Raw genomic sequence first — 25,057 nt, 5'->3', positions numbered from 1 at the left:
TACCTTCATATCCCTTGTCCTAGTAATGCAATTATCAAGCTTTAGACCCTAAACCTTTTAACATAGGTAACTAAATATATATAAGCAGCAGTGCACATGCATATATTTTGCAATATTAGGGTAGGGGAGAGAGTATGTGCAGGTGTAGCTTAACACAATGGATCTAGACTATTGCGGAATTACCCTTCATGATGGTGAGGTGAAATGGTTTAATAGTGACTACAGAGGTTCCACTGAGTATAGCTACAAAACATCATTTCTCCAGCTCCATGTTTATTGTTAGGATGCAGGTTGTACAAAAAGATTCCAAATCCCATGTACCAGTTGTATTCCAATCGACGTCCATTCCAAAAAAAAAAGCCTCAGTCTAAGAGATTAAAACCCAAATATGCTATGGAAATTGTCAAACGTAATAAAAATGACAACTAGAAAGTGCTTCAATTGAAGCCTTTAAAGTATGGCATTGGATTATTGAAGCTAAGGGCCACTTCAATCAGTTAAATGCATTTTGAATTTCCTTTATGGTGAAAGACCATGTGATGCATAATCCTGCATAGAGCGTGTTCATCAGATTCAGATTCATTTCACCAGCTGGAGGTAAATGGATCTCTGACAGTTCAACAAATTGACAATCAGGGACAATATATAAGCATTAGATTGCAGTGAGAAGACGTAATGACTAAATAATAGTATTCTTATTGCACATAATGATGAATAACAAGCCTGAATGTCAATGTATCGTTTTACTGTATTGAAAGAGACAACAATGGTAGGAAATAGACATGATTTGGGGATTACGGTATAAAGTGAAACTAAGAGACATCAATCCAAACCAAGTACGCAGCTGCATTAAAATTCTTAACAAAGTTTTCTAGAAGTGTTGTTATTCTTTCCAAGTATAGATTACGACAAAGGCATGGGGAAGGAGTGGCCTAAAAATGAGATTACAAAACATAATTAGGCTATATTTTTTTCTTTTTTCTTTTTGAAAGACACAAGGCTTATGAATACCCACGGGTAATTTCTTGGGGGGTTTTATCATCTTTTTTTATGTCTACACGGTGAATAGATTATGGGTTGCCGAATTCCAATAGAGTTAGATTCAAAATTCCAATATAGAGATTTTGTTTAAAAATTTTAATAAAAGTTATAATCACGTGCAAGTAATTTGAAGAAGAAAGACTACTCTATTTCAATCATAAGAAAGTTGTATCTAATTCTTTAAAACATAGCAACGATAAGTACGTCAAAAAGAGATGGTAAATAAGAGTGGATCACAAGCAAAAAAGAAAGGTTGTATATATCTTTTGTGACATTTGTATTAAGTAGGAAATTTGAACACAGAGTCATCCAAATACTCACCTCCCACCAAAAGGATATGAAAATTTCGGCTTTAACTTTGAGAGACGGGACAAGTTTATCCTAAAACCTAATTCAAAAATAAGATCCTTTACAAAGGGATAAATTTATTAGTTTTTTTTTTTTTTTTCTGACAAACAAAGAAAAAATAATATTTTAGTACACATATCAAGATGCAATTGGCTCCTAATTCTTTTTTCTTTAATCGAAAATATAGAGCACTGCAGTAATAGGACCAAACCCTGCATTGCCGGCATTGCCATGCCCGAAACAATAATGTATATGGATAATGTCATTAATGTGTCCACATTTATTATAGACTAATGTACTATCCAATACATTCACTAAAGATTTCCATGTCTTATAATTACCTATAATTACCCAATACATATATGAAGTATATATTGAGTGGCGGACGCAGCTAAGGCCCAGTACTGTCACGCCCCGAATTTTGAATAATAAATTCAAATCCGAAACATGAATAATTACAATTACAAAATCCAAATCTCGAAACTTCGAGTTCATTATTACAATTCACTCTCACAAGCAATATTGTAAAGCTCAAATGAGCATAACACACCTCACAACGTACAATTGCTGTAAAACTCTAACAATTGCCCTAACCGCACGATCACCGTCCTGGTTCTCCTGTCCTGTAGGATTACCCGCTACACAATTTGAATAGTGTACCGGGAGTTGCAACAACACAAAACCCGGTAAGCTTTTTACAGCCAGTATGAGTAAACAAGAAGAACTGTTGATTTAATAAAATACATTTCCTTTAACTCAAGTATAGAAATGTAGAAACATCACAATTACAATGATCACCACAAAACCACTTCACTTTCTCACTCTCATATATATATAAATATATATATATATAAATATTATACACTTATGAGTCACTCCCCGTTACCCTCATAAGGTCACTCAACATTTGGCAGACAGACTAGAGCTCTAACTGATCGTTTCCACCTACCCGGCGCGAGGGCGTGGTTCACGATTTAATGCTATTAGTTTCCACCTACCCGGTACAAGGGCGTGGTTCACTAATAGATGCCATGGTCACCCCCGTGACCTATTGATCTCCACAGATCAATATATCTCAACAAATCAACAATTTATTGTTTCTCAACAATAAATTTAATACCTCTCACAATATTGTTGCTTTTCAACAATAAACTCAACACAACCATAACAGTACATAATATCTCACAATTTCAACAATACATATTATTTCACATAAATAATATATATATAGATAGACATTCACACAGGAATGCCCATTAATACCAACTATAGCTCACACAATGACGACAAAAAATAAATTAATTAAAAGTACTCGGTTCGTAATATGAACCACGTGAGGTTTACTCACCTCGATAATCCCGCTGCGTCTTCAATTCCGCTCAAAATACGATCCACAATCGTCCACTAACTCAAACCGTCAATCACCTAGTCAGATACGATCTTAACTTAGCAATCATTCATAAACCACACATATACGGAAATCCAACGGTCGGATTCTAATTTAATGATGATCCAACGGCCAGATCGAATTTATATGATGATCCAACGGTCGGATCCTCACGGATCGCCCTTAGGATCATCCTCCAAAATTATCACGAAGATCCAACGGTCAGATCTTCTTGAATCACTCTAACAAACATCTCCTCAAAATTATACGAAAATCCGACGGTTAGATTCTCACGAATCGCCTTCCGAATCACTATTTCACAATTATACGAAGATCCAACGGTCGGATCTTCGCCCATGACCACACAAAGCCACTGGGACAGTCATAAGATCAACATAACAAAACTACAAGTCCATCGGACGGTCTGATCTTCACAGATCACAAATCGAACGATCGAAATCGATCGAAACTTAAAAATTCATAACTTAATCATACGATATCCAAAAATTATGAATTATATATGCAAACGATCGTATCGACACGTAGAACACAAAAATGGACAGAAACTGTCCTTGGGGTGGCCGGAGGTCGCCGGAAACCACCATCACAGTGGCGGCACCGCCACCCATCCAAAGTCAAAATTAGACAAAACTCCCAACACGAAAGTTCTTCATCTTAACTCGAATTGAAACTTTCATAACTACACCAAAGTCAGATTATAAGCCAAAAAGTAGAATTTTACCTTATAAGGTTTGAAACCCGAAGAACCCTAGTTTTGAATTCGTTCCAATTCGATCTCCACAGATGAAATCGATGCAATCCACCTTAGGGGAAATGATCTACATCCTCAGAAGTGCAGAATCCTCTCAAGAATCACGGCAAAAGGTGGCCGGAGGAGGGAGAACGACGGTGGGGAAAGGAGGTGATTTCCAGCTCGACTGCACCGTGTTCTTCGACTTGTAGCGGCTACCACGTTGGTTATTTCCCCTCGATGTCTTCTACAAAGTTGTAATATAGCTCAGGCCCAGAAAAATCCCTTTTGAAATCAACTCGATTCGAGGTTGGATGAGAGAGATATCGGCCGGTGAAGGAAGAGCAGCATCGGGCGAATTCCAGCTCGAGCTGTGCAGCTTCTCGGCCTCCTAGCACCTTCCATGGTTCTTTTCTCACTTTGATGTCTTCTAGGAAGTTTTAACTGACTTCAAGGCGAATGAAAATACTTTTGGAATCAAGTCGATCGGAGGTCTGTGGAGGGAGATATGGCCGGTGGAAGAGAGAGGAACAAATCTGGGCTCGGGAGAGAATTGGGGAGAAAATATAGGTTTCTGAAATTTCTGTCCTCCAATGCAATTTCCGGAACTTTTTTTTGTATTTATAGAATTTTCCCGATTTTCAATCGCTTATAACTTTCTCATACGAACTCCAATTTTCGCATTCCATATGTCCACGAACTCGTATCGACGCGCTCTACAACTTTCATGAATGAAGTTTTCCCAAATTCCCAATGTATAAAAAGTCACTTTTTGAGACATCCTAAATAACGTTCGTTTTCGAAAATTAATCGTTCGAACTAATTCCATAACTTCTCCAAGCCTCGTACTCGCTCCCACTATCGTGAAATCATTTCTAAAAATCCACGGAAATTAATTTGGATTTTTTCGGGGTATTACAATCTACCCTCCTTAAAGAAATTTCGTCCCGAAATTTGAGCGTAAGTCAATTCCTCTCGATTAAGGTTGACCTAACCATAGAATCTCCATCTTTTCCAAATCTGTAGTAATCTACAGAGCCTCAGCTCTTTGTATAAAAATACATTCCTATGGCCACTAAATCCTTTCATCACAAACGTAAACTCACACAACAACTGCTCAACAACACTCCACATCACATACACAAAATCGTCACATGGATCATCTCATAGATCCTCACATAGATCATCACATAGATCTTCACTTAGATCATCACTCTGTACTGGCATACAAGCACAGTAAACACTCCCACAAAGTGTTTCGCTACTCAATTAGCATCACGGTAAATCTCTATAGTAAAACTCAAGCATGCACCATTCTTCACAACAATAGTGATGCATCACTCAAAACAAATCATCCCCAAAAGCACGCCAATAAAATATGTCACCCAGTGACGATGACTTGGGCTTGCTCAATCCTTGGGCTGGCCAATTGGGCCGAAGAAATCGGACCATCCACATTTCGAACCGGCCCGAACCAAATTGGGTTTAACATTTGGGCCTACCATTCGGGCCGAACAATTGGGCTTACCATTTGGGCCTACCAATCGGGCCGAACAATTGGGCTCACTATTTGGGCTTACTATTTGGGCCTACCAATCGGCCCACCAACTTCCAGCTCGGCTACGGTATGAAATTGTACATACCGTATATACGTATGCATACCGTACAGACCGTATATACGTATGCATAACGTACAACTGTATATACGTATGCATACCGTACAGACCGTATATACGTATGTATACCGTACATACCGTATATACGTCCGTATATCAAGCATATACGAGATCCAAAAATATTTGTAAGAGGTAAGGTTCGAACTCCCGACCCTCGAACACGAAGGTTTTGCTCCCAACCACTGAAGCAAGAGCTGCCTTCATTAATATATGCTCACGTGTTAAATTTATTATGTCATAAGCGACATAAATAAAATAACGGGGGAGGCAAGGTTCGAAACCTTAACCTGCTGCACGAAACCTTTGTCCCCAACCACTGGAGCACAAGCTGTGCTTAATATAATGTGTACAAATGTTATACTTATTATGTCATAAGCGAACATAATAAAAATAAACGAGAGGCAAGGTTCGAACCTCTGACCTCTTGTACAAGAGCCTTGCTCTTCAACCACTAGAGCACCAGCTGCTCTCGTTACTATCCATGCAACTTCTTTTATTTATTCTATCATAAGCGATAGAATAACAACAAACTGTCGGTACACTCCACGTGCCACGACACGTCTCTTCCGTGATTTACGGAAAGCAAATCACTTTCGGCTAAAGCTGTCTGCCACAGCGTCTCGAGGTTCGGCCTGTCCCCTTACACGCTCAACACGCGCCAACAGCTTTTCCGGGTTTCGGGGCGACTTTAATCCAACGCGTGGATTCAAATTCTGAGATCGTTCATCCAACGGTGGAGATCTGCTCACCTTGTTCTATAAATAGGTGCATTCTGGAGAAAAACTGTTCACTCCAAAAGAAAAGAAATTTTCTTCCGAGCTCAAGTCTTTCTCTCTCAACTCTTCAGCCTTTCTCTTCTCAAATCCTTTCTTCATCAATTTCGATCCTTCTCTTCTGATCTTCTCTCCCATCTAGTTGATTCAATCCCATCTTTCCTCTGAACTTTCAGATCTTCAATCTTTTCCTCCAAATCTTCAATCCTTCTTTCTCAGATCTTTTCTTCCATTTGAAGATTCGATCTCATCTTTCCTCTGAGAATCTCAGATCTCCAATCACCAGTTCAACAACTCCAATCCTTCTAACAAAATCTCCCTCAAACACTAAACCATGTATTCCTCGATTTTCACATCCTCTCACTCCATGACCCAAGAGCCACGAACTCTGCAACTAATGGAGCTCCAAACCCCGCAACAAATGGAACCACAACAACAGCAACCAACAGAGGAGGGAGGAAACACCCAAGCAGCTGGAAGTAGTGCCAACATGGATTTCTGGCGAAGCCGTACCAGGTGGATTCCTACTCCAGAACAAATAAGAATCCTCAAGGATCTTTACTACGTCAAGGGATTTAAGTGCCCAACTACAGAGCACATTCACGAGATCTGCCTCCAGCTGAACCAGTATGGACATGTTGAGGGTAAGAACATTTACTTTTGGTTCCAGAACGTCAGGGCTCGAGAGAAGCAGATGAATAGGTGTAATCAGGCTGCTCCAGTGCCCATGGGAACTAGTTCTCTTGGTACTGGTGGATCCATTGATCTCAATTTTGGGTCCACTGGTTCTACTGGTGCTGGTGGATCCATCGACATCAATTTTGGGCCAGCTGGTGGATCCATTGACATCAATTTTGGGTCCACTAGTTCTACTGATGATGGTAGATCCATTGATCTCAACTTTGGTTCCACCTATTCTACTGGTAATGAAGGATTTCTTGATTTAAATTTTGTTTTATATTCTTCCTCACCCTTCAATACTAATACCAGTACAACTCTTTTGGCACAACAGGAGGACGAACATCCCTGCAACAACGAGGAGGAGATCACCAGGAGGTTGAAACTCTTCCTCTGTTCCCCGTGCACGGCGAGGACGTCTTTGGTAACCCGAAGACTACATCCGAGGAAGGTAGCGTATTTGGTTACTATTCTGGTGGCTCAGGCGGTTACAACAGTGGCTCTAACGTTTCTCTTGAGCTCAGCCTCAATCCATCCGGAGCTGCTGACTAGGCTTAGCATAGCATAGTCCTCGTTTTCCTTTTTTTTTTTTTGTAATATAAAATCAATAAGATGGTGTGCATGTTTTCCTTTCTTTTTGTTTAACCAACGACAACACCAAGGATCGAACCTTGGTCACCCAATACTATTTTCAAAACCATAAACAACTCTACTGCACACATCTTTCATAATGATGCAATAAAAACAATCACTCAAAAAGAATCCAACAATCAATTAAGTCGCATCGAGGTCTAGCTAGTATCCTCTGAGTCAAACCAAACACAACAATTTCATCGATAGGATTAGGGATTTATAAAGCTAAACACATCCTGAGTTAGCTAGGAAAAACCCACGTCTTTAGAGTTACTCTTACAACTCTTATAGAATCTCGATAATTCCATCTATCAATTGCTTCAACAAAAACTCACCACAATTCAATCCCTAACATTTAGCGATTCAGAATTCGAATCAAACTCCATATCACATAGTAATTCACTTGAACCACCATGGATACCTAACAAAGTCACTAAAATCAATATCCGAAATTGCGTTTAACTATATCACCTAAAATCAATCACCAAAGGCACACACTCTCATCCAACATCATTCACAAGAACTGATTCTAACTCTCCCAATTAATTACACCAAAATCAACTCCCTTGCAAAACTTTAAGTGTCCCGCCTACTTAAACTTAAAACACACAACAACTTCAAATTCACTGCAGTCCATCTCCATACTATGATCCAAAACTTAAGAAAACTAGTTCACCACACAAAGGCCACAAAATTCAATTTCATTCACTTGAACAAAACTATATTCACAAGTCACGGTCAGGTCATCAACCCATGGTGTTCAAATGAATAAATTTCAAATCCAGTTTTCCTTTTGAATCGTAACGTATCGTTCCAAAATGATGCAAGCAACATCAACCACGTATATAAGACACGTCTCGCGAACTCAATTCAAATTCCGAATCATCAAAACTACTACTAATTCCAATTCTACCAACAATCCTGATTCTGAAGGAATTATAGTACTCAACGACAACCCAAAACAATGGTCTCTCATCTCTAACCATCGAGCACAAAATAAAATTCTTGTCTCGCACCTTAAACCCTGCTTAACAACTTACAAGCACAAGGAAGAAGTAACCACAATAATTTCTTTCCTAACCTCAACCCTACTAACAAACTCCACAAGGACATCTCATTACAAAACAAGATATTTAATCCTTGATACGTACATCCCATCCAAACGTCTGTACGTCCAACTTAAGAAGACAAAATTTATAACAATTCATACTCGTATCCACACTAGGTACGTGCATAGGTCAACATCATGCCTTCAACCAACACTTCAACATCCAAAAGGACCTCACTTCCATAAAACAAATCTCACCGACTCATCAGAGTTAAATCTAGAGGTCTCTATTCCTCGAAGATTACAACCTGCGGAAACTAAATTTATTCTAATACGAACTTAGAAGACCAAGAGACCTCTAAATTTAACTCTGCGGAGTTTTTGTACAAATACCAACATTTTTTTTTTTTTTTTACTGTGAAGTTGTGGAAATATTAAAAGCATATATATATATATATATTTTTTGAAAAGGAGTTGATTGCATTAGTAATCAAGCCATGGAAACAGGCCAGAGTCTAAACAGAACTTACATAAGAAATCCCGGAACAAACCGGGTAACCTATCTAAGCCACAACTAAACTCATTAAAGTCTAAAGGGACGCTCGCTGAACAACAAGCCTAATCTATGCAAGAATAACCTCGCTCTCTAAGGAAAAAATATTCATCTAGCCTAATTTGCCAAGCACGCAATTGTGGTACAAATATCAACTAGAAACGTCTTAGAACAGCTTATAGAAATTACCCCTACTTCAAAAGGCTTGAGTCCAGAATGTCTAAAAGCTCGGAGGACTTAAGAAAGCGCGAGTCCCTTCCCCGTAGGGTTGGAACCAGCACCACCATATGCAGCCTCCTCCGCAGCCGACAACCTTGGCATTAGGTTGGTCCTCGGGCTCATCTTAGGAGTTTGCAGCATATATCCCCCATTTTCATATTTGAGCCAGATAGGCCCAGTCCCTGCCTTCAACCCATGAACAGCATCCCTAGGCCCAGTCAACTTTGACCCATATACCTCCGGCCTAGAAAGCAGTCCGGTCAGACCAGCATCCAAACTAGGTTTGGTCGCCGATATTGCCGGGGCTTTCTCTATCGCCGATATTAACCCAACTCTTTCGTTAAGGTTCATTCTATTTCTTCAAAAAGGTTTTGCCCCCACATAAATATAATTCTGCGTCCGCCACTGCATATATTATTGCTCATCGATTTTTTCAATCGTTCGTGATCACTAATTACCTATATACTTCAGATAATATACTTCATATATTATTACCCAATACGTATATACTTTATAATTATCTATCGTGGTACCCAAAAAAGAGTCATCTTCAAACAAACAATCAAGGCGTAAGGGCAGCCGCACCAGCTCCCTTTCAAAAAAAAAAAAAAAGAGTCATCTTCAAGTATTTTAATAACCGACTCACTACTATTGGTAATTCTCGTCCTAATTACCAATCTGCTTTTGTTACTCAGTATGATCCATTCCAGTCTAATTCTCAATTGGTTCAACAAACCACATTCAATTACAATAAGCAAGTTACCCCTTATGTAACCAAAGTCATAGTCACCCTCTTTTATGTTGAACCATGCCTCAGTCACTTGAAATTTATCAAGTCTCTCACGAAAGCCTATTTTCCCTTGGCTTTCATTACACTCCTACTCATCCTTCTCACTCACTTAAATTCTATTCACAATTCCTGTTCCAAACAAAATCAGTAACCATCAAGCCAATCTATTGCTAGAAGAACGAGTCAAAACTGTTATACCACGTACGCGTATTATACAGTCAGAATTATTAGTCAAGCTGAATGGAGTGATCCTCCTTATGTACAGTGGCGGAGGGAGGAATATTTATGTATGGGGGCCAAAAAATTTAACCAAACACCAAAAGACCATTGATGAACCAAAATGGCAAAATACATCCCCTGTATTTGGTTGCAATCAGTGCATATAACTGCCATATAATACACAAATATGATTCGCATTATACAAAAAAGACTTGAGCTATTTCCTAGCACAAAAGACAATCAATATTTCCTAACAAAATAGAAACAATACTGCTCAAGTCATCTATAGCTGTCCACGACGAGGAGCCATCTTTTGGAATCGTTGAATTATAGGCTCATTGTCAATGGCATTGAATATATCTTTCTCAAGGTATACCGTTAAGCTATCATTTAACCACTGATCTCCCATTCGATTTTTTATGATGTTCATGGCAGAAAATGCTCTTTCAACTGTGGCTGTTGCAACTGGAAGTACTAGTGCCAAGGTTATGAGTAGATAGACAAATGGTTATATCTTGTGCTTTCCTGTCTCGACAAGTTTCTGTGCTAGAGAAGAAATTCCTTGCAAGTCTTGAAACTTTGTGTTAGATTGCATATCATCAATATAAATATCAAGTTGAGATTGTAGTACCAGCAAATCTGATGCAGAAAAATCATCCGGATAAAATTGAGCAAGAAGCATCAAACGTTGCTTGTTGAAAGCAGAAAATGAATGATTCGGACGTAAACATGCCAAACAAAGGAGTAGCTCAGTATTAACCTCATTGAAACGATTGTTTAACTCTTGAAGTTGGAGATCTATCACAGCACAAAAGAAATCAAAGCGATAAAAGTGCAGATTTGTGATTTCTGGACTTTTGCGTTTTGATTTCCATTTACATAGATGCTGATCACTCATGTTGGGAACCATAATATTTTCCTTGCCACAAAAGACAACAACCTGCTCTAGTAAAGAATCCCATCCATTATCCCTCATATCTTGCAATTTTCTCTTGCAAATTTTCACTAAATCCATTGCATTTACTATATCTTGATCATCTTTTTGCAAGGCTTGTGACAACTCATGACTAATTCCAAGTACAATCCTCATCAAGTGCAGACTAAATATGAAATCAAAAGATTGCAATAATCCCAATGAAATAAATGCATCATGTTTCTGATCAGAACCTACTTTGTCAAATGCAATTTCATCTAGCACATCAATTATGGGAGAGAACATGGCAGTAAAGTTTATGAGCGTACCATAATGTGAGCTCCAACGTGTATCGGCTGAACGCTTAATCTCAATTTCTTGATTTAAGCCTCTTCCACTTGAAAGTTCTCCAACTTTCAATGCTTGAACAACTTTGAGAGACTGCTTTTCTCGAAGAATATCACGCCGTTTAGAAGATGCACCAACAATATTTACAACATGACCAACTGATGTGAAGAAGGCACCTACAATGCTATGTTTCTTTGCTACAGCCACCAAAGCTAACTGAAGCTGATGTGCAAAACAATGGACATAGAAAGCAGAGGAATTCTCCTTCATAATAAGTGTCTTTAAGCCATTAAGTTCCCCACTCATATTACTGGCTCCGTCGAAACCCTGACCACGTAAACTTGATATGCTTAAATTGTGTTTACAAAGCAATGCATCTATAGCTTCTTTAAGTGTAATGGCAGTGGTATTGGCAACATGTTCAATGCCAATGAAACGTTCAATCACAGAACCATTCTTATCCACATAACGAAAGATAACAGCCATCTATTCTTTTATAGAAACATCCCTAGCTTCATCAACTAGAATAGAGAATAATGCATTATCCATGTCTCTAATTATAGCATTTGTGGTTTCAACTGCAGCAACATTTACTATGGCTTTTTGAATCATTGGTGATGTCATTTTGAGGTTTTCTGGAGCATTTTTCAATGCAACAGCTCTAACTTCTTCATCATGATCAGCAAGAAATTGCAAAAGCTCAAGAAAGTTACCTTGATTGCTTGAATTGTCTGACTCATCATGGCCCCGGAATGCAAGGCCTTGTCTTAGAAGAAACCGAATGCAATTAACTGATGCAGTGAGTCGAATTCGATAATCTGTTCTGGATTGCTTAGCATTCTTGTGGATGATATTTCGAATGTTTTGTCCTTCATTCATCAAGGCTTCACACTTATTGAAAGCTTGATTATGAGCACTATTATGGTCTCCAACATGATCATATAATCTTTCTTTCTTCTTCCAATTTCGAAAACCATCACTAGTAAATGCATCACCACCTGCTTGTTCTCCGATATTTGCTTGAAATAGGTAGCAGCACAAACAATATGCACGATCTTTGTTTATACTATATTCCAACCAATTAGGAAAATCATCGAACCAAGCAGATATAAACCTTCGTTTCGAAGCTCCACACTTGGTTTGAAGAAATTTTTGTTCCCTGGGCTGACAAGGACCCCTTTGCAGATATTCTCTTCGAACTTGGTCTCGAATGTTCGGATCGTAATCTGAAATTCTGGTTCGTAATCCAGGATCTGAAGGAAGATCTGCCAAGTTTATTTCTACCCGAACACGACTATTCTTTGACATTACACTATCTTCAGGGGGTGGTAGCATGTCTGATTTTCTTTTAAAGAATCTTTCCATGACTCTTTCACACAATTTACAACTACATTAGATGATTAAAGTGTAAGTAAAATTGTTTGAAAACTAAGAAACGATCAATATAGTAAACAAAATCATATGTAATCTAGCAAAAATATTAGTATATGCTTATAGAGTTCCACACTTCGATCCTTCCAGGCATGCAAAAAGAAAAGAGATCAAAACAATGGCAATAAAATCTTTCAACACAAAAACAGAGTTACAGAGCAATCAAATTATATTATCAACATCATAACATGAATCCATGAATCCATGATATTGATGATAGAACATCAAGTCATCAATTCATCAATTCACATTAATTGTTCTCAACAAGTCTACACAAGAACAGAGCCATAGAGGAGAAGAAAAACAGTAAAAAAGAAACAAAAAAATTAATCAACCTGAGTGTTGGCTTTGGTAGTTGAGTTTGATCAACAAAGAGATATTGATATATGGGGTTTGAGAAAAGAAGCCATCGCAGCAACTAGAAAGCCAGCAATATCAGTTGGTACTTGGTTATTGACTTTGAGTGCAGATTGCTGGCTTTGGTAATTGGTACTTGGTAGTTGAGTTTGAATTTATAAGGTGAATGGGGTTGCACAAGAAGCTACGTGCTCCCCTTTTTCTTGTTTTTTCCGTCAGTTTGTGCCTTTGTAGGAGACTGGGAGTTGTGTCACTTGTGTGTTGTGGGCCTGTTGATATCATGATATGCTTAGATGGTTTGTGGGCTTTCAAGATTGAATTGTGCCGTATATGATACTATATGGGAACACTGAACACAATATATGATATATGTATATATAAACAACATATATGGCCACTTGATGGGGGCAAAATGTATACTCGGGAGCCAAATGTCAAAATCTCAGTGGGGGCAGTGGCCCCCGCTCGTCCTGAACTGCCTCCACCCCTGCTTATGTATATCACAGCAGGGAGGATGGCCTCTCCTTTTCTTACTATGATTACAAAGAGGCTTGGTCAAAAGTCTTCCTCCATCAAACTGAGGATTTTAGTCACTCCTGGTTTCTTAATTTTGACAAGCACTTCAACTAAAAATTTCCATTATGGTTTGTTACTGGTGGAATCCTCCCAGAGCCCTTGCAAGACTCAGTAAAATATTTTGCAACAACTCAAAAATTCAGTAAACATCAGGATCATTTCCCAGTAACAATCCACTATATGTCCAAATACAAAGTTCCTTGGATTCTATAGTGGCAGTATGAACTGAAAGATGATATTGTATCTCGCTATATTTTAGTCAAGTGGTGGGATTGATTTATTCATGAGCGAGTTCTCACTCAAGTTAATCAAGAATTCCCAGTCAAAACCCCACAGTCACAACGAACCCTTGCTATCCAATCACCAGGTTCCACTAGCTCTTCCTTATCCAATGGAAATTCCAAAGAAGAATTGAAAGACCTGGCAAGGAAATTAATGGTCCAAGCAACCCAGTTAAGTGATGACGGCGAAGGGATAAGTTCAGCAGCCTCATCTAGTCACACCCCTAGCCTCATCATGAATCTTGTTTAGCTTCATCTTCAGCAAAACCAAAGACGAAGAGATGGGCAGATTACCAAGATAGTCAAGGCCCCTATGATTTCTGAATAGTGCCTCCAATCAAGCAAAACATTATTCATGTTCAGCTCAATCTTCAGCAGCCTCATCATATTCATATAATCCAGTTCAGCTCCATACTATGTAGAAAGGTTTCAGAATAAGTGAAGACCTTATTGAATAATGCCTGCAGTAAGGAAATATACTATTCATGAATAGTGAATTCTCAAACAAGCTGGTCAATCTCAACATGTTAGTTACATCCTCACCCTATATAAGAAGGGATACCCCCTCAGTTTGAGGCAGGTTTTTTTTCCAGCAAACATTGTAAACTTAGGAACTCACGTGCTGAGCAAAATATCCCTAGTCTACATCTGCTTTCTTTTACCAGTTAAATATCTGTAAACACTCTCCAAACCTTGCATATGCATTCAAAGTTTTAAATTTGTAAGTCATCTTCCAGTTAATGAAGTTTAGTCCTTTCAAGTTTCTTGCTTCCCACATCTACTTCTGAGTGACTTACCAAGATTTATTGGTACTTACCAAGATTTATACATGCTCTAATCAGGATTTCTGCATGTACACTTAACCAAGACATTTACAATAGGGAGAATTCCACAAATGGTCACTCAACTATGACTCATTCGACACTTTGGTCAGTCAAGTTTCAAATATATCACTTTGGTCACTCAAGTATTACACTGTCATTCACAAAAGTCACCCAAGGGACATTTTTTCTCACAACAAAGTGACTTTTGTGAATGACAGTGTAATACTTGAGTGACCAAAGTGATATATTTGAAACTTGAGTGACCAAAATGTCGAATGAGTCATAGTTAAGTGACCAAAGTGACTATTCTCCCTTTACAATAACCAAGATTTTTACAAGTCACACTTAACAAGATTTCTGCATGTTTCTTTTCACGTAGCTCTCATTCTTTCACTATGGTGTGTGTGTCTATATATATATATATATATACAGATTTTATCCAGAGCGAAGCTCCGCTTTGAAATTCACGTGTGAAGTTCGAGTTTTTGGTCACTTTTCGGTCGCATATCCACATCTCGACCGTTTAGTTTTTAGGTATTAGTGTATAGATCATCTCTGCAAATTTTCAGCCAAATTGATGATCGTTAAGGTATCTAACTCGCTTAAACCAATGGACGGACTGAATCTATCAACCTGAACCGTACTAGCTTTAAGGCAGTTATCAATGCCTTAACGATCATCATTTTGGCTGAAAATTTGTAGAGATGATCTATACACTAGTACCTAAAAACTGAACGGTCGAGATGTGGATATGCGATCGAAAAGTGACCCAAAACTTGAACTTCACACATTAATTTCAAAGCAGAGCTCCGCTCTAGATAGAATCTGTATATATATATATATATATATATATATAATTTCTTTTTATAGACGGTTAGATGTGTGTTGCTAGTTGCTACAATGAAATACAACCACGCATATTCACAGGAACACACACACACTATATATATATATATATATCTTTTTTTTTCGGCTGAAATTGAAGATAGAAGAGCAATGCTCCCTATATCTCCTTCATTTTAACAGGAAAAAAAAAGTACACATGAGAATGGGGGACAAAACACCTTACCCTTGAAAAAGAAAACGAAGAACTAAATTAAGCTAACTAAACTAAGGAACCAACACACACATTTTTTTTTTTTTTTTGAACAAGCCCAAATCAGGCGACTATCATTCATCCAAAGCCAGAAAGGGCCATTACATATCCTCCCTCTACCATCGATGGGTAGATAAAGAGTTTGTGGTAGTAGCATAGTGATACATAGATTAGGTCCAATCATTTGACGGTTCCATGCTCGTAGAGGATGCTTATAGACTATTAACTACTACATAGTAAATAGGCAGAGTAAACTAGACTCGATGACGCTAACGTACTAGAAAAACTAGAAGCATAGCTCCCTAACAAAGTAGGGAATTATTAAAATCAAAATGACTAAACTGGACAACTAAAGGCCCAAACCCCTAGTCCAAATGAAAGGCCCAATGGGGTAGTACAGGAAGAGAAAGCCCAAATCGCCAAGCCCAGCAGGATTTGGAGTCAGGCCCAAACAACATCACCCAAGTGTGTTTGACCGTGCCGCACCGCATGTTCGCGCCGCGCCGACCACGCCCCAACCAATCCTCGCCTGTTGACATAGCGAAACGACGCACCATCGCACATGGCCTACCCCGCCGCGCACCGCTCCAGAGTTAGAAGATGCCACCCGGATCCACCAGATCTTCACCGCCACACGATCCCCTAGAACCACGCCGCCGCTCCCCGTCAGAAACCACGTTGCCACCCAGACCTGAAGAGCCGACACCGAAGTCTGCCACCGTGCACAACACAACCACACTGAGAGTTTTCGTCTGGGCCTCACCACATAAAAAGTTTTTTTGACAGAGGGCCCAGACGACTTAGATAAAGAAATAAAGAATATTAGAATAAAAGAATTAGAGGAAGAATTACAAAAACTAAAAATTAAAAATATTCAAACCACCTCTCAAGTCAGTTACCCCAGTTACGTAGAGACTTAACAGGTTTTAGATGAGGAACAAACATCTCCCACAGCTACTGACTTTGAGGTTGTTCCTCTAATAACCCTCAATTAAGTACACTTAGTCAACCATTTATAATTAATTACTCAAAATTAGATAAAGATCTTGAGTCTGCTAAAAATATTCATAGGCAAAACCTCTATAGAAAACAATATCCCTTAATCAAACAACGAAAACAATTGTTTCAAGATTGGCAAGCTTTTATGCTTGAGACCCAATCTGAAATATTTTTTCTTGATTTCGTAGACCAACAAAGTCAAAAAAATTATTCAAACCCTAACAAAAGAAAAATGGAAAACCCCAACTAACTCCATTGTTTCTTCCAGTCATCCCCCTGTTGAAACCATAGTCATTGATCACCTCCAAACACCCATAACAGTATCGCCTTTTAAGATTGCTGGAGATGATCCAGAAATTAAAAAAACTATTGAACAAAATAATTATACAAACCAAAGCCTGGTAACTATAGGAAATCAACTAGACAAGATAGAAACAAAAGTAGGTAGCATTTTTTCAAAAGTAAGCATCCTACCCCAAAAACAATCAGAAACACCATTAATTCACTTCAGTGAAATAAATAAACCTGATTTCAAGCCCATCTCCACTACACAAAAAATTGAACAAATGTTAAAAGAGCTAAAAACAAAAGCTGAACCCAGCAGACTTGCAGTCATCCATATCCATGAATCATCTTCAGACTCTTCCTCCCATTTTGATAGTGATTCTAGTACGATTTTCAAGATAAATCAAACATTTCGGGACCTCCAATTACATAGGATAGTTCACCCAAAGAAATGAAATTTCAAAAACTGGACAGAACGCCATTAGATATTCAACCTAGTACTTATCCCAGTAATCAGTTTTCAGTCTCTTCCGATAAAACATACGAATGGAACATCGATAATTTATTAGAACAAGAAATATTAAATAAATTACATCACATGTCTATGGCGGCCAATAGCTATGTCACCAATCATAATTTCAGCCAGCCTGAAATTATTGATATCCTCTCCACAGGATTCACAGGAATGCTTCATTCCTGGTGGGAAAAACATCTCGCACCTGATTCTAAAGCAGCCATTAAAAAAGCAGTTAAACATGACGAGGATGGACTTCCAATCTTCGATGAAAACATCGGAATGAGAATTTCTGATGCTGTCAACACTTTATTTTACACAATTATTCAACATTTCATAGGCACACCTAATCACATTACCTCTAGAATCCATGATCAACTTAGCAATCTTAGATGTCCAACATTAAGCGATTTTAAATGGTATAAAGATGTCTTCATTTCTAGAGTTATGCTTAGAGACAGTGGCGGAGCCACATTGGGGCATGCTGGGTCCCGTGCCCCAGTAATGTTTATATATTCTTAGTTTGCTCATCATGCGGAACGACCAGTCTAGCATAGTGGATGCTTGTAAAGTTACAATCAAGGATTTCATAGGTTCGAGGCTTCCATACCGTCCCACTTTGTGAGGGGTTTTATTTTTTTGTTCTTTTGGTCTAGATGTTTATGTTTATACATAATATATTATGTTTTGGACATTAACACTATTTTTGTTTTGCTTTTGAATTATTTTTCAAAATCTTTAATGTAGTTATCAACAATTTGCTTTAGAAATTTACAAGATATCATTTTGGGAGTTTTCCTTTTCTTTTATGAAGTTTTGATATTTTGTGAATGCATTTTTCTTTTTTCTTTTTTTAGTTTTGATATTTTGTGAGTGCCCCACTTAAAATCAAATCTTGGCTCCGCCACTACTTAGAGATGATAGTAACCAACCCTTCTGGAAAGAAAATTCCATAAACGGCTTGCCCAAACTATTTGCTCACAAAAGGGAAAATTTCAAGAAGAGTACATGAAGTATCGCCCATTCTAACCTTTCGTGAATCAAGTTTTGTTAAAATCAAAACGGTACATCAAGTTCAAATTTCTACTTAATTTGTGTACATGCCGTTACCTTTTCTATTAGTCAATGTGATTTTGGTCAAATTTGTAAGGGTAAATTCGTCTCTTCATGGATTGATAAAAAATATATATATTAGAGGATCATCTCCCACATCGATTACCATCACTTCGAGACCCTAAATTGAAGAGTAAACCCAATTTTGCTACCTGATTTGGATCTTAGCCTTTTTAAGGTTGCGGCAAGCGGGGATGTCGACGGCGTGGTGGACAATGTTGTGGATGGTACTGGAGGTGGTGGGGACGACGGCGACTTTGACGGGCTTCTAGGTTGCTGTGGTGGACCTATTCCAGAGATAACGGGTCTGGTTCTGCCAGATGTTAAGGACGGCAGGTGACGCCTTGGAGATAAGAGGCGAAGCCGCTACATGGGTTGGCAAAGGTGGATTTAGTCCAGTTTTGTAACGCACTGGTTCGGGTCTTGGAGGGATTGGCTCATGTGGGTTAGAAATTGGGTTATGTTTCTTAATTTATTTCTCTCTATCTTTCCGTGCTTTCTTGAATCGGGTTTTTGTGGGAAGATGAAGCAGAGAAGAAGAAAAAGGTACCCAAATGGTACCTTGTGAAATTGGTGTTGTTTTGGTTCTGGGATGAGTGTTTTCTTTAATCTGGATTTTGTGGGAAGATGAAGTTGTTCATCATCGACCTGGGAGATGGGTTTGTGGGTTAGAGGGTCAATTCCTATCTTGGAAAGCTTCTTTTTCAGCTTGGTATTCCAGCAGTTCTTCACATCGTTATCTGTTCTTCCTGGTAGTTGCTTTGCAATCAGAGACCACCTGCACTACCATCATAAGAGGTATTTGGGATTTTGTGTGTGTGTGTGTGTGAGAGAGAGAGAGAGAGAGAGGACACTGTAGCACCTTAGATCTTGCATTCCAGCTCCATTCAATTGGGTCCGTCGAGAATTTGAGTATGAATGTCTTTATTGAACCCATGACCAATTAAGATCGAGTCTCAAATTGTCATCACCTATTCTCCAAAACCAAAATTACTTGACTAAAAAAATTTGCCAAGATTCATCCCTGATGCATAAGGTGAGAAAGGATTTGGAAATAACCAAATCCATTCTTGGAGACGTCATTGTTTGAAAATTTTTTTTTTTAATGGTTTACTGGGTTTTGGTCATACAGTTCAAATTCATTTCGTTGTCAGGCCACCCAAAAAAAAAAGTTCATGTTATAGGTGAGTGAAATGAGAGAAAAAGTATTTATCTATGACTAATTTTTTTATATTTTTTTATCATATAGCTCAACTCACTGAGATTTGAGAACATAATTATCATCTTCTTTCTCCACATAAGTGAGCAGATGACAGAGAAGTGGGAAGATTAACGACAAGGAAGAGGAAGGAAGAAGTTCCCATAGAGAGACGGAGAGAAAAAATAGTGAAAATACTAAATTACCCCTTCAAAAATAAATAATTGCATGACACTAACAGTGTTATTGACAGCATGTACCAAAATTAGATTGAAATTTTGAAAGTGATGTACCGTTTTGATTTTAACAAAAGTTAATTCACGAAAAGTTAGAATGAGCCATAATTCATGTACTATTCATGAAATTTTCCTCTCACAAAATTAGACAAGTCCTAAGTAATGAAACAGGACACATTAATTATGATACCCTTACATATGGAAACATTATTACAGTTATTCAAAAAGAAGGATTAAAAATGTGCATAGATATGAAATTAAACTCTCAAGTAAAATTAGATAAGAAAACAGCCAAATATGAATTAGGCAACTTTTGTGAACAATATGGTCTACCACCTTTACCCCCTTCACGCTGACATAAAAAGAAAAACAATGAATTTGACTATAATCATACAAAACGAAAATTTACGTCCAATTAATTTTATTCAAGAAACAAAAATAATTTCGAACCAAACAAATTTTACTCTAAAAACAAATTTCGAAAATCCTGGCCCAAACAAACAAGCAGCCACCCAAAAAGAAAGTTTTTTGACAAAAGTAAAACTAAATGTTATAAATGTAACAAAACCGGCCACTTCACAAATAATTGCCCGGTAAAAAATACTATTAAACAATTAAAAATCAGTAAAGAAAAACGTGAAAATCTTATTCGGCTTTTAGAATTAAGAAACACTTATTTAGAAAATGAACATAGTGAAAATGATTTTACACCAATAGAATCTTCCACCTCAACTGATTCTGATTAACATTCTTCACCAGATATCACTTTTGGGTGCAAAGATACTTGTTGCAAAACAATAAATGTTCTTTTTAAACAAGAAGAACAGGAAGAATTATTAATTGATCTAATTGGCAAAATTGATAACCAAGAATTAAAATCGGAATATCTCAAGAAGTTGAAAAAATTAATCACACAAGAAAACGTTGTTAACATCCCTCAGCAAAAAATTTGCCTTACTTCAACCTTTAACAAGAGCGCCCACTACCTAGGATCCAGATTCTGGGTTCGAGTCACCATGGGGGTAAGAGTGAAATCCTTTGATCCTCTTTTTTTAAGAAGAAAAAAAAAAAAACCTTTGAAAAATTCAAAACTAGTAAAAAAGAAATAACAATCCAAGATTTACAACAAGAAATAAAGACAATTAAAACACAAATACAATTATTACAAAAAACAAATTTAGAAATCAGTCATGACAACAAAGAAATCAAACATGACTTAAATATTCTTAAAATAGATAATCAATTCCTTAAAATATAGCATCCTAACGAAAACCCTGTTAACAACGAATCACCTAAGCAAAACGATACAGAATCATCTGAGCAAAAAACTCTTAGTATTATTCGTCAAATCCAACTTAAAAAATGCTATACCACAGTACAAATTAAAATCAAAGAGTTCCAGTTAGTAACAACAGTGCTCATTGATTCAAGTGCAGATCTCAACTGCATACAAAAAGGCCTGATACCTTCCAAATATTTTGAAAAAACAAAAGAATCATTAAGGTCAGCTAATGGAACCAAAATGGATATGAAGTACGAAATCCCCAAAGCACATATCTGTCAAAATAATGTATGCTTCAAAACACCATTTGTCCTAGTCAAAAACTTGACCGACAAAGTAATTCTAGGTCTTCCTTTCATTACTTTAATATACCCTTTTACAACAGAATATTCTGGCATTAGCACTTATCCATTTGGTGAACCAGTCAAATTTACCTTTCTATCTAACCCCGAAATTCATACACTAAAGGCTTTCCAAGAAAATTCTATTTCAAAAACACTCAACTATATTCAGGAAAAATATAAGCAGATAACCTTCTTCAAAGAAGAAATCAATTTCAAACGAATTGACACCCAACTCCAAGAACCTTTCCTTCAACAAAAAATCAAAATTTTTGAAGAAAAAATCATTAAAGAATTATGTTCGGATATTCCTACTGCGTTTTAGCATAGAAAAAAAACATATTGTCACTCTCCCTTATATTAAGGGATTCAATGAGAAAAATATTCCTACCAAGGCTCGCCCAATCCAAATGAATCAAGAAGTCATGGAATTTTGCAAAACAGAAATAAAAGATTTACTCCATAAAGGAATCATTAGACAAAATAAATCCCCTTGGTCGTGTCTTGCTTTTTATGTTCAGAAAAATGCTGAATTAGAAAGAGGAACCCCGCGCTTAGTCATCAATTAGAAACCTCTCAATACCGTACTAGAATGGATACGATATCCTATCCCTAACAAACGAGATCTCATCAACAGATTAAATAACTCTGTCATCTTCTCCAAATTTGATATGAAATCAGGCTTCTGGCAAATACAAATTAGTGAAGAGGATAAATACAAAACTGCTTTTGTCACACTCTTTGGTCATTATGAATGGAATGTAATGTCATTCGGTCTCAAAAATGCCCCCAGTGAATTTCAGAATATTATGAATGACATTTTTAATCCATATAGTAATTTCTCCATAGTCTACATTGATGACGTCCTCATTTTTTCACAATCTATTGATCAACACTGGAAACATTTACATCAATTCTTCACCATTATAAAAAACAATGGTTTAGTGCTCTCAGCTTCAAAAATTAAACTCTTCCAAACAAATATTAGATTTTTAGGATTCAATATCCATTATCTCCAAATTAGTCCCATAGACCGAGTAATCCAGTTTGCTAATAAATTTCCTGATGTAATCTTATACAAAAATCAGTTACAAAGATTCTTAGGTTCATTAAATTATGTGGCAGATTTTTACCAAAATCTAAGGAAAAAATGCAAACCTTTGTTCGATAGGTTACAAACAAACCCCCCTCCTTGGTCGTCAGTTCATACTTCTTTAGTCAAGGAAATAAAACTTCATGTCAAAACCTTACCATGTCTTAGCATTCCTCTCGCCAATTCTTTCAAAATTGTTGAAACTGATGCTTCTGAGGTAGGATATGGAGGTGTCTTAAAACAACAAATCTCTCCAACTCATCCTGAGCAAATTGTTAGATATTATTCTGGAGTCTGGACACAATCACAAAGCAATTACAGTACTATCAAAAAAGAAATTTTATCTATTGTTTTATGTATTAGTAAATTCCAAGATGATTTATTAAACCAAAAATTTCTGGTCCGAGTTGATTGTAAATGTGCTAAAGATGTTCAAAATATCGCCAGTAAACAAATCGTTGCCCGATGGCAAGCAATCTTAAGCATTTTTTATTTTGAAATTACATTCATTAAAGGAAGTGACAACATATTCCAGACTTTCTAACCCGAGAATTCTACAGGGTTCTAAACATGCAGACCAGATCATCCACCGGGAGAATCTCCCGGCCTCCTCAAATCCAGAAGCACCCTTTGATATTTGCCCTGGTGCTCCCAGAAATACAGTAAAAACAGAGTCACCAACACCAGTCAAACAAGAGTCATCTTCCAGTCTGCTCCCATACACTGGGCACCTACCAATCCCAATCAATAATAGATTCAATACCATTGGTAGTACCCTTGGTAACAGTCGTCCCAATTACCAGTCAGCCTTAGTGAACCAATATGACCCAGTCAAATCCGACTCTCAAACCCAAATTTTATGTGGTTCCTTGGTTGGTGGAGGGCTCATGGATGCCCATTTGATATCCTTCCACAACCTATACAAGATGTAGTCACTTATTTTTCAACAATCATGAACCTCACGGACTACGATACAAATTTCCCTGTCACACTGCATTTTATGGCCAAATACAAACTCCCTTAGATCTTCAAATGGCATTACGAATTAAAAGAAAATGTGGTATCAAGACATTTACTAGTCAAATGGTGGGATAAGTTCAAGTTTGAAAGAATCATCTCCCAAGTAAATGAAGAATTTCCAGTTACTCCATCACGACCCCCCCTGGTTAAGTTCGCCAGTCATTACAAAATTGCCTCAACATGCATCCACCTCACAGCTACAACCACAATCCCTCAAGTTACAGTCCTCTTCCAAGTCTAAGGGAAAAGCAAAATCAGATAAATCCTCCAAGTCAGCAGAGAATTAAAAGAGTTAGCCAAAAAACTCTTGGAATAAGCAGCTAATTTAAGTAATGATGATGATGAACCTGAAGATGTGGAAGAAACCTCTTCCCGGTCCTCATCATCATCTCACAGTCATCCCGACACTCCCGATAAAGCAGTCAGGTGGGCTGATTACCAAGATAGTCAAGACCCATATGCAGAATTCGAGTAACCACTACCAAGACAGTTCACTATTCATGAATAGTGCAGAATTCGAGTAGCCACGACCAAGACAGTTCACTATTTATGAATAGTAATTTTTTAATGTTCATTCACGAGGCAAAAACATAGCTACTGTTCATTCAGTCATTACAAAATTGCCTCAACATGCATCCACCTCACAGCTACAACCACAATCCCTCAAGTTACAGTCCTCTTCCAAGTCTAAGGGGAAAGCAAAATCAGATACATCCTCCAAGTCAGCAGAGAATTAAAAGAGTTAGCCAAAAAACTCTTGGAACAAGCAGCTAATTTAAGTAATGATGATGATGAACCTGAAGATGAGGAAGAAACCACTTTCCGGTCCTCATCATCATCTCACAGTCATCCCGACACTCCCGGTAAACCAGTCAGGTGGGCTGATTACCAAGATAGTCAAGACCCATATGCAGAATTCGAGTAGCCACTACCAAGACAGTTCACTATTCATGAATAGTGCTTTACTGTTCATTCACGAGGCAAAAACATAGCTACTGTTCATTCACGAGGCAAAAACATAACTAATCGTGCTG

At 37.7% G+C, this 25,057-nt stretch overlaps 1 protein-coding gene and 1 long non-coding RNA gene across 3 annotated transcripts; both read right to left on the bottom strand.

Annotated features, from left to right (window-relative positions):
* Nucleotides 1-1,795: 1,795 nt before the first annotated feature.
* LOC133742403 (uncharacterized) lies at nucleotides 1,796-4,107 on the bottom strand. Its single transcript, XR_009862554.1, has 3 exons — nucleotides 3,519-4,107; nucleotides 2,738-2,814; nucleotides 1,796-2,027 (listed from the first exon to the last, which is right to left on the bottom strand). It is a non-coding gene; the product is annotated as an uncharacterized LOC133742403 (long non-coding RNA).
* Nucleotides 4,108-10,251: 6,144 nt separating this feature from the next.
* Nucleotides 10,252-13,277, bottom strand: LOC133706928 (uncharacterized). 2 transcript variants are annotated; one of them, XM_062132478.1, is made up of 3 exons: nucleotides 13,144-13,277; nucleotides 12,091-12,764; nucleotides 10,252-11,704 (listed from the first exon to the last, which is right to left on the bottom strand). In XM_062132478.1, exons 2-3 carry the CDS (start codon nucleotides 12,118-12,120, stop codon nucleotides 10,625-10,627), a joined length of 1,110 nt encoding a protein of 369 aa, XP_061988462.1. In that variant the 5' UTR covers nucleotides 12,121-12,764; nucleotides 13,144-13,277; the 3' UTR covers nucleotides 10,252-10,624. The 2 variants fall into 2 exon arrangements, with proteins under 2 accessions (XP_061988462.1, XP_061988461.1); XM_062132477.1 differs by having other exon boundaries at nucleotides 10,252-12,764.
* Between the last annotated feature and the right edge of the window lie 11,780 nt (nucleotides 13,278-25,057).

This window comes from Rosa rugosa, chromosome 4 (assembly GCF_958449725.1).
Source record: "Rosa rugosa chromosome 4, drRosRugo1.1, whole genome shotgun sequence".
Lineage (NCBI taxonomy): Eukaryota > Viridiplantae > Streptophyta > Magnoliopsida > Rosales > Rosaceae > Rosa > Rosa rugosa.
Note: the sequence above shows the minus strand (reverse complement) of the source record. Positions and strands in the feature narration are given on the sequence as shown.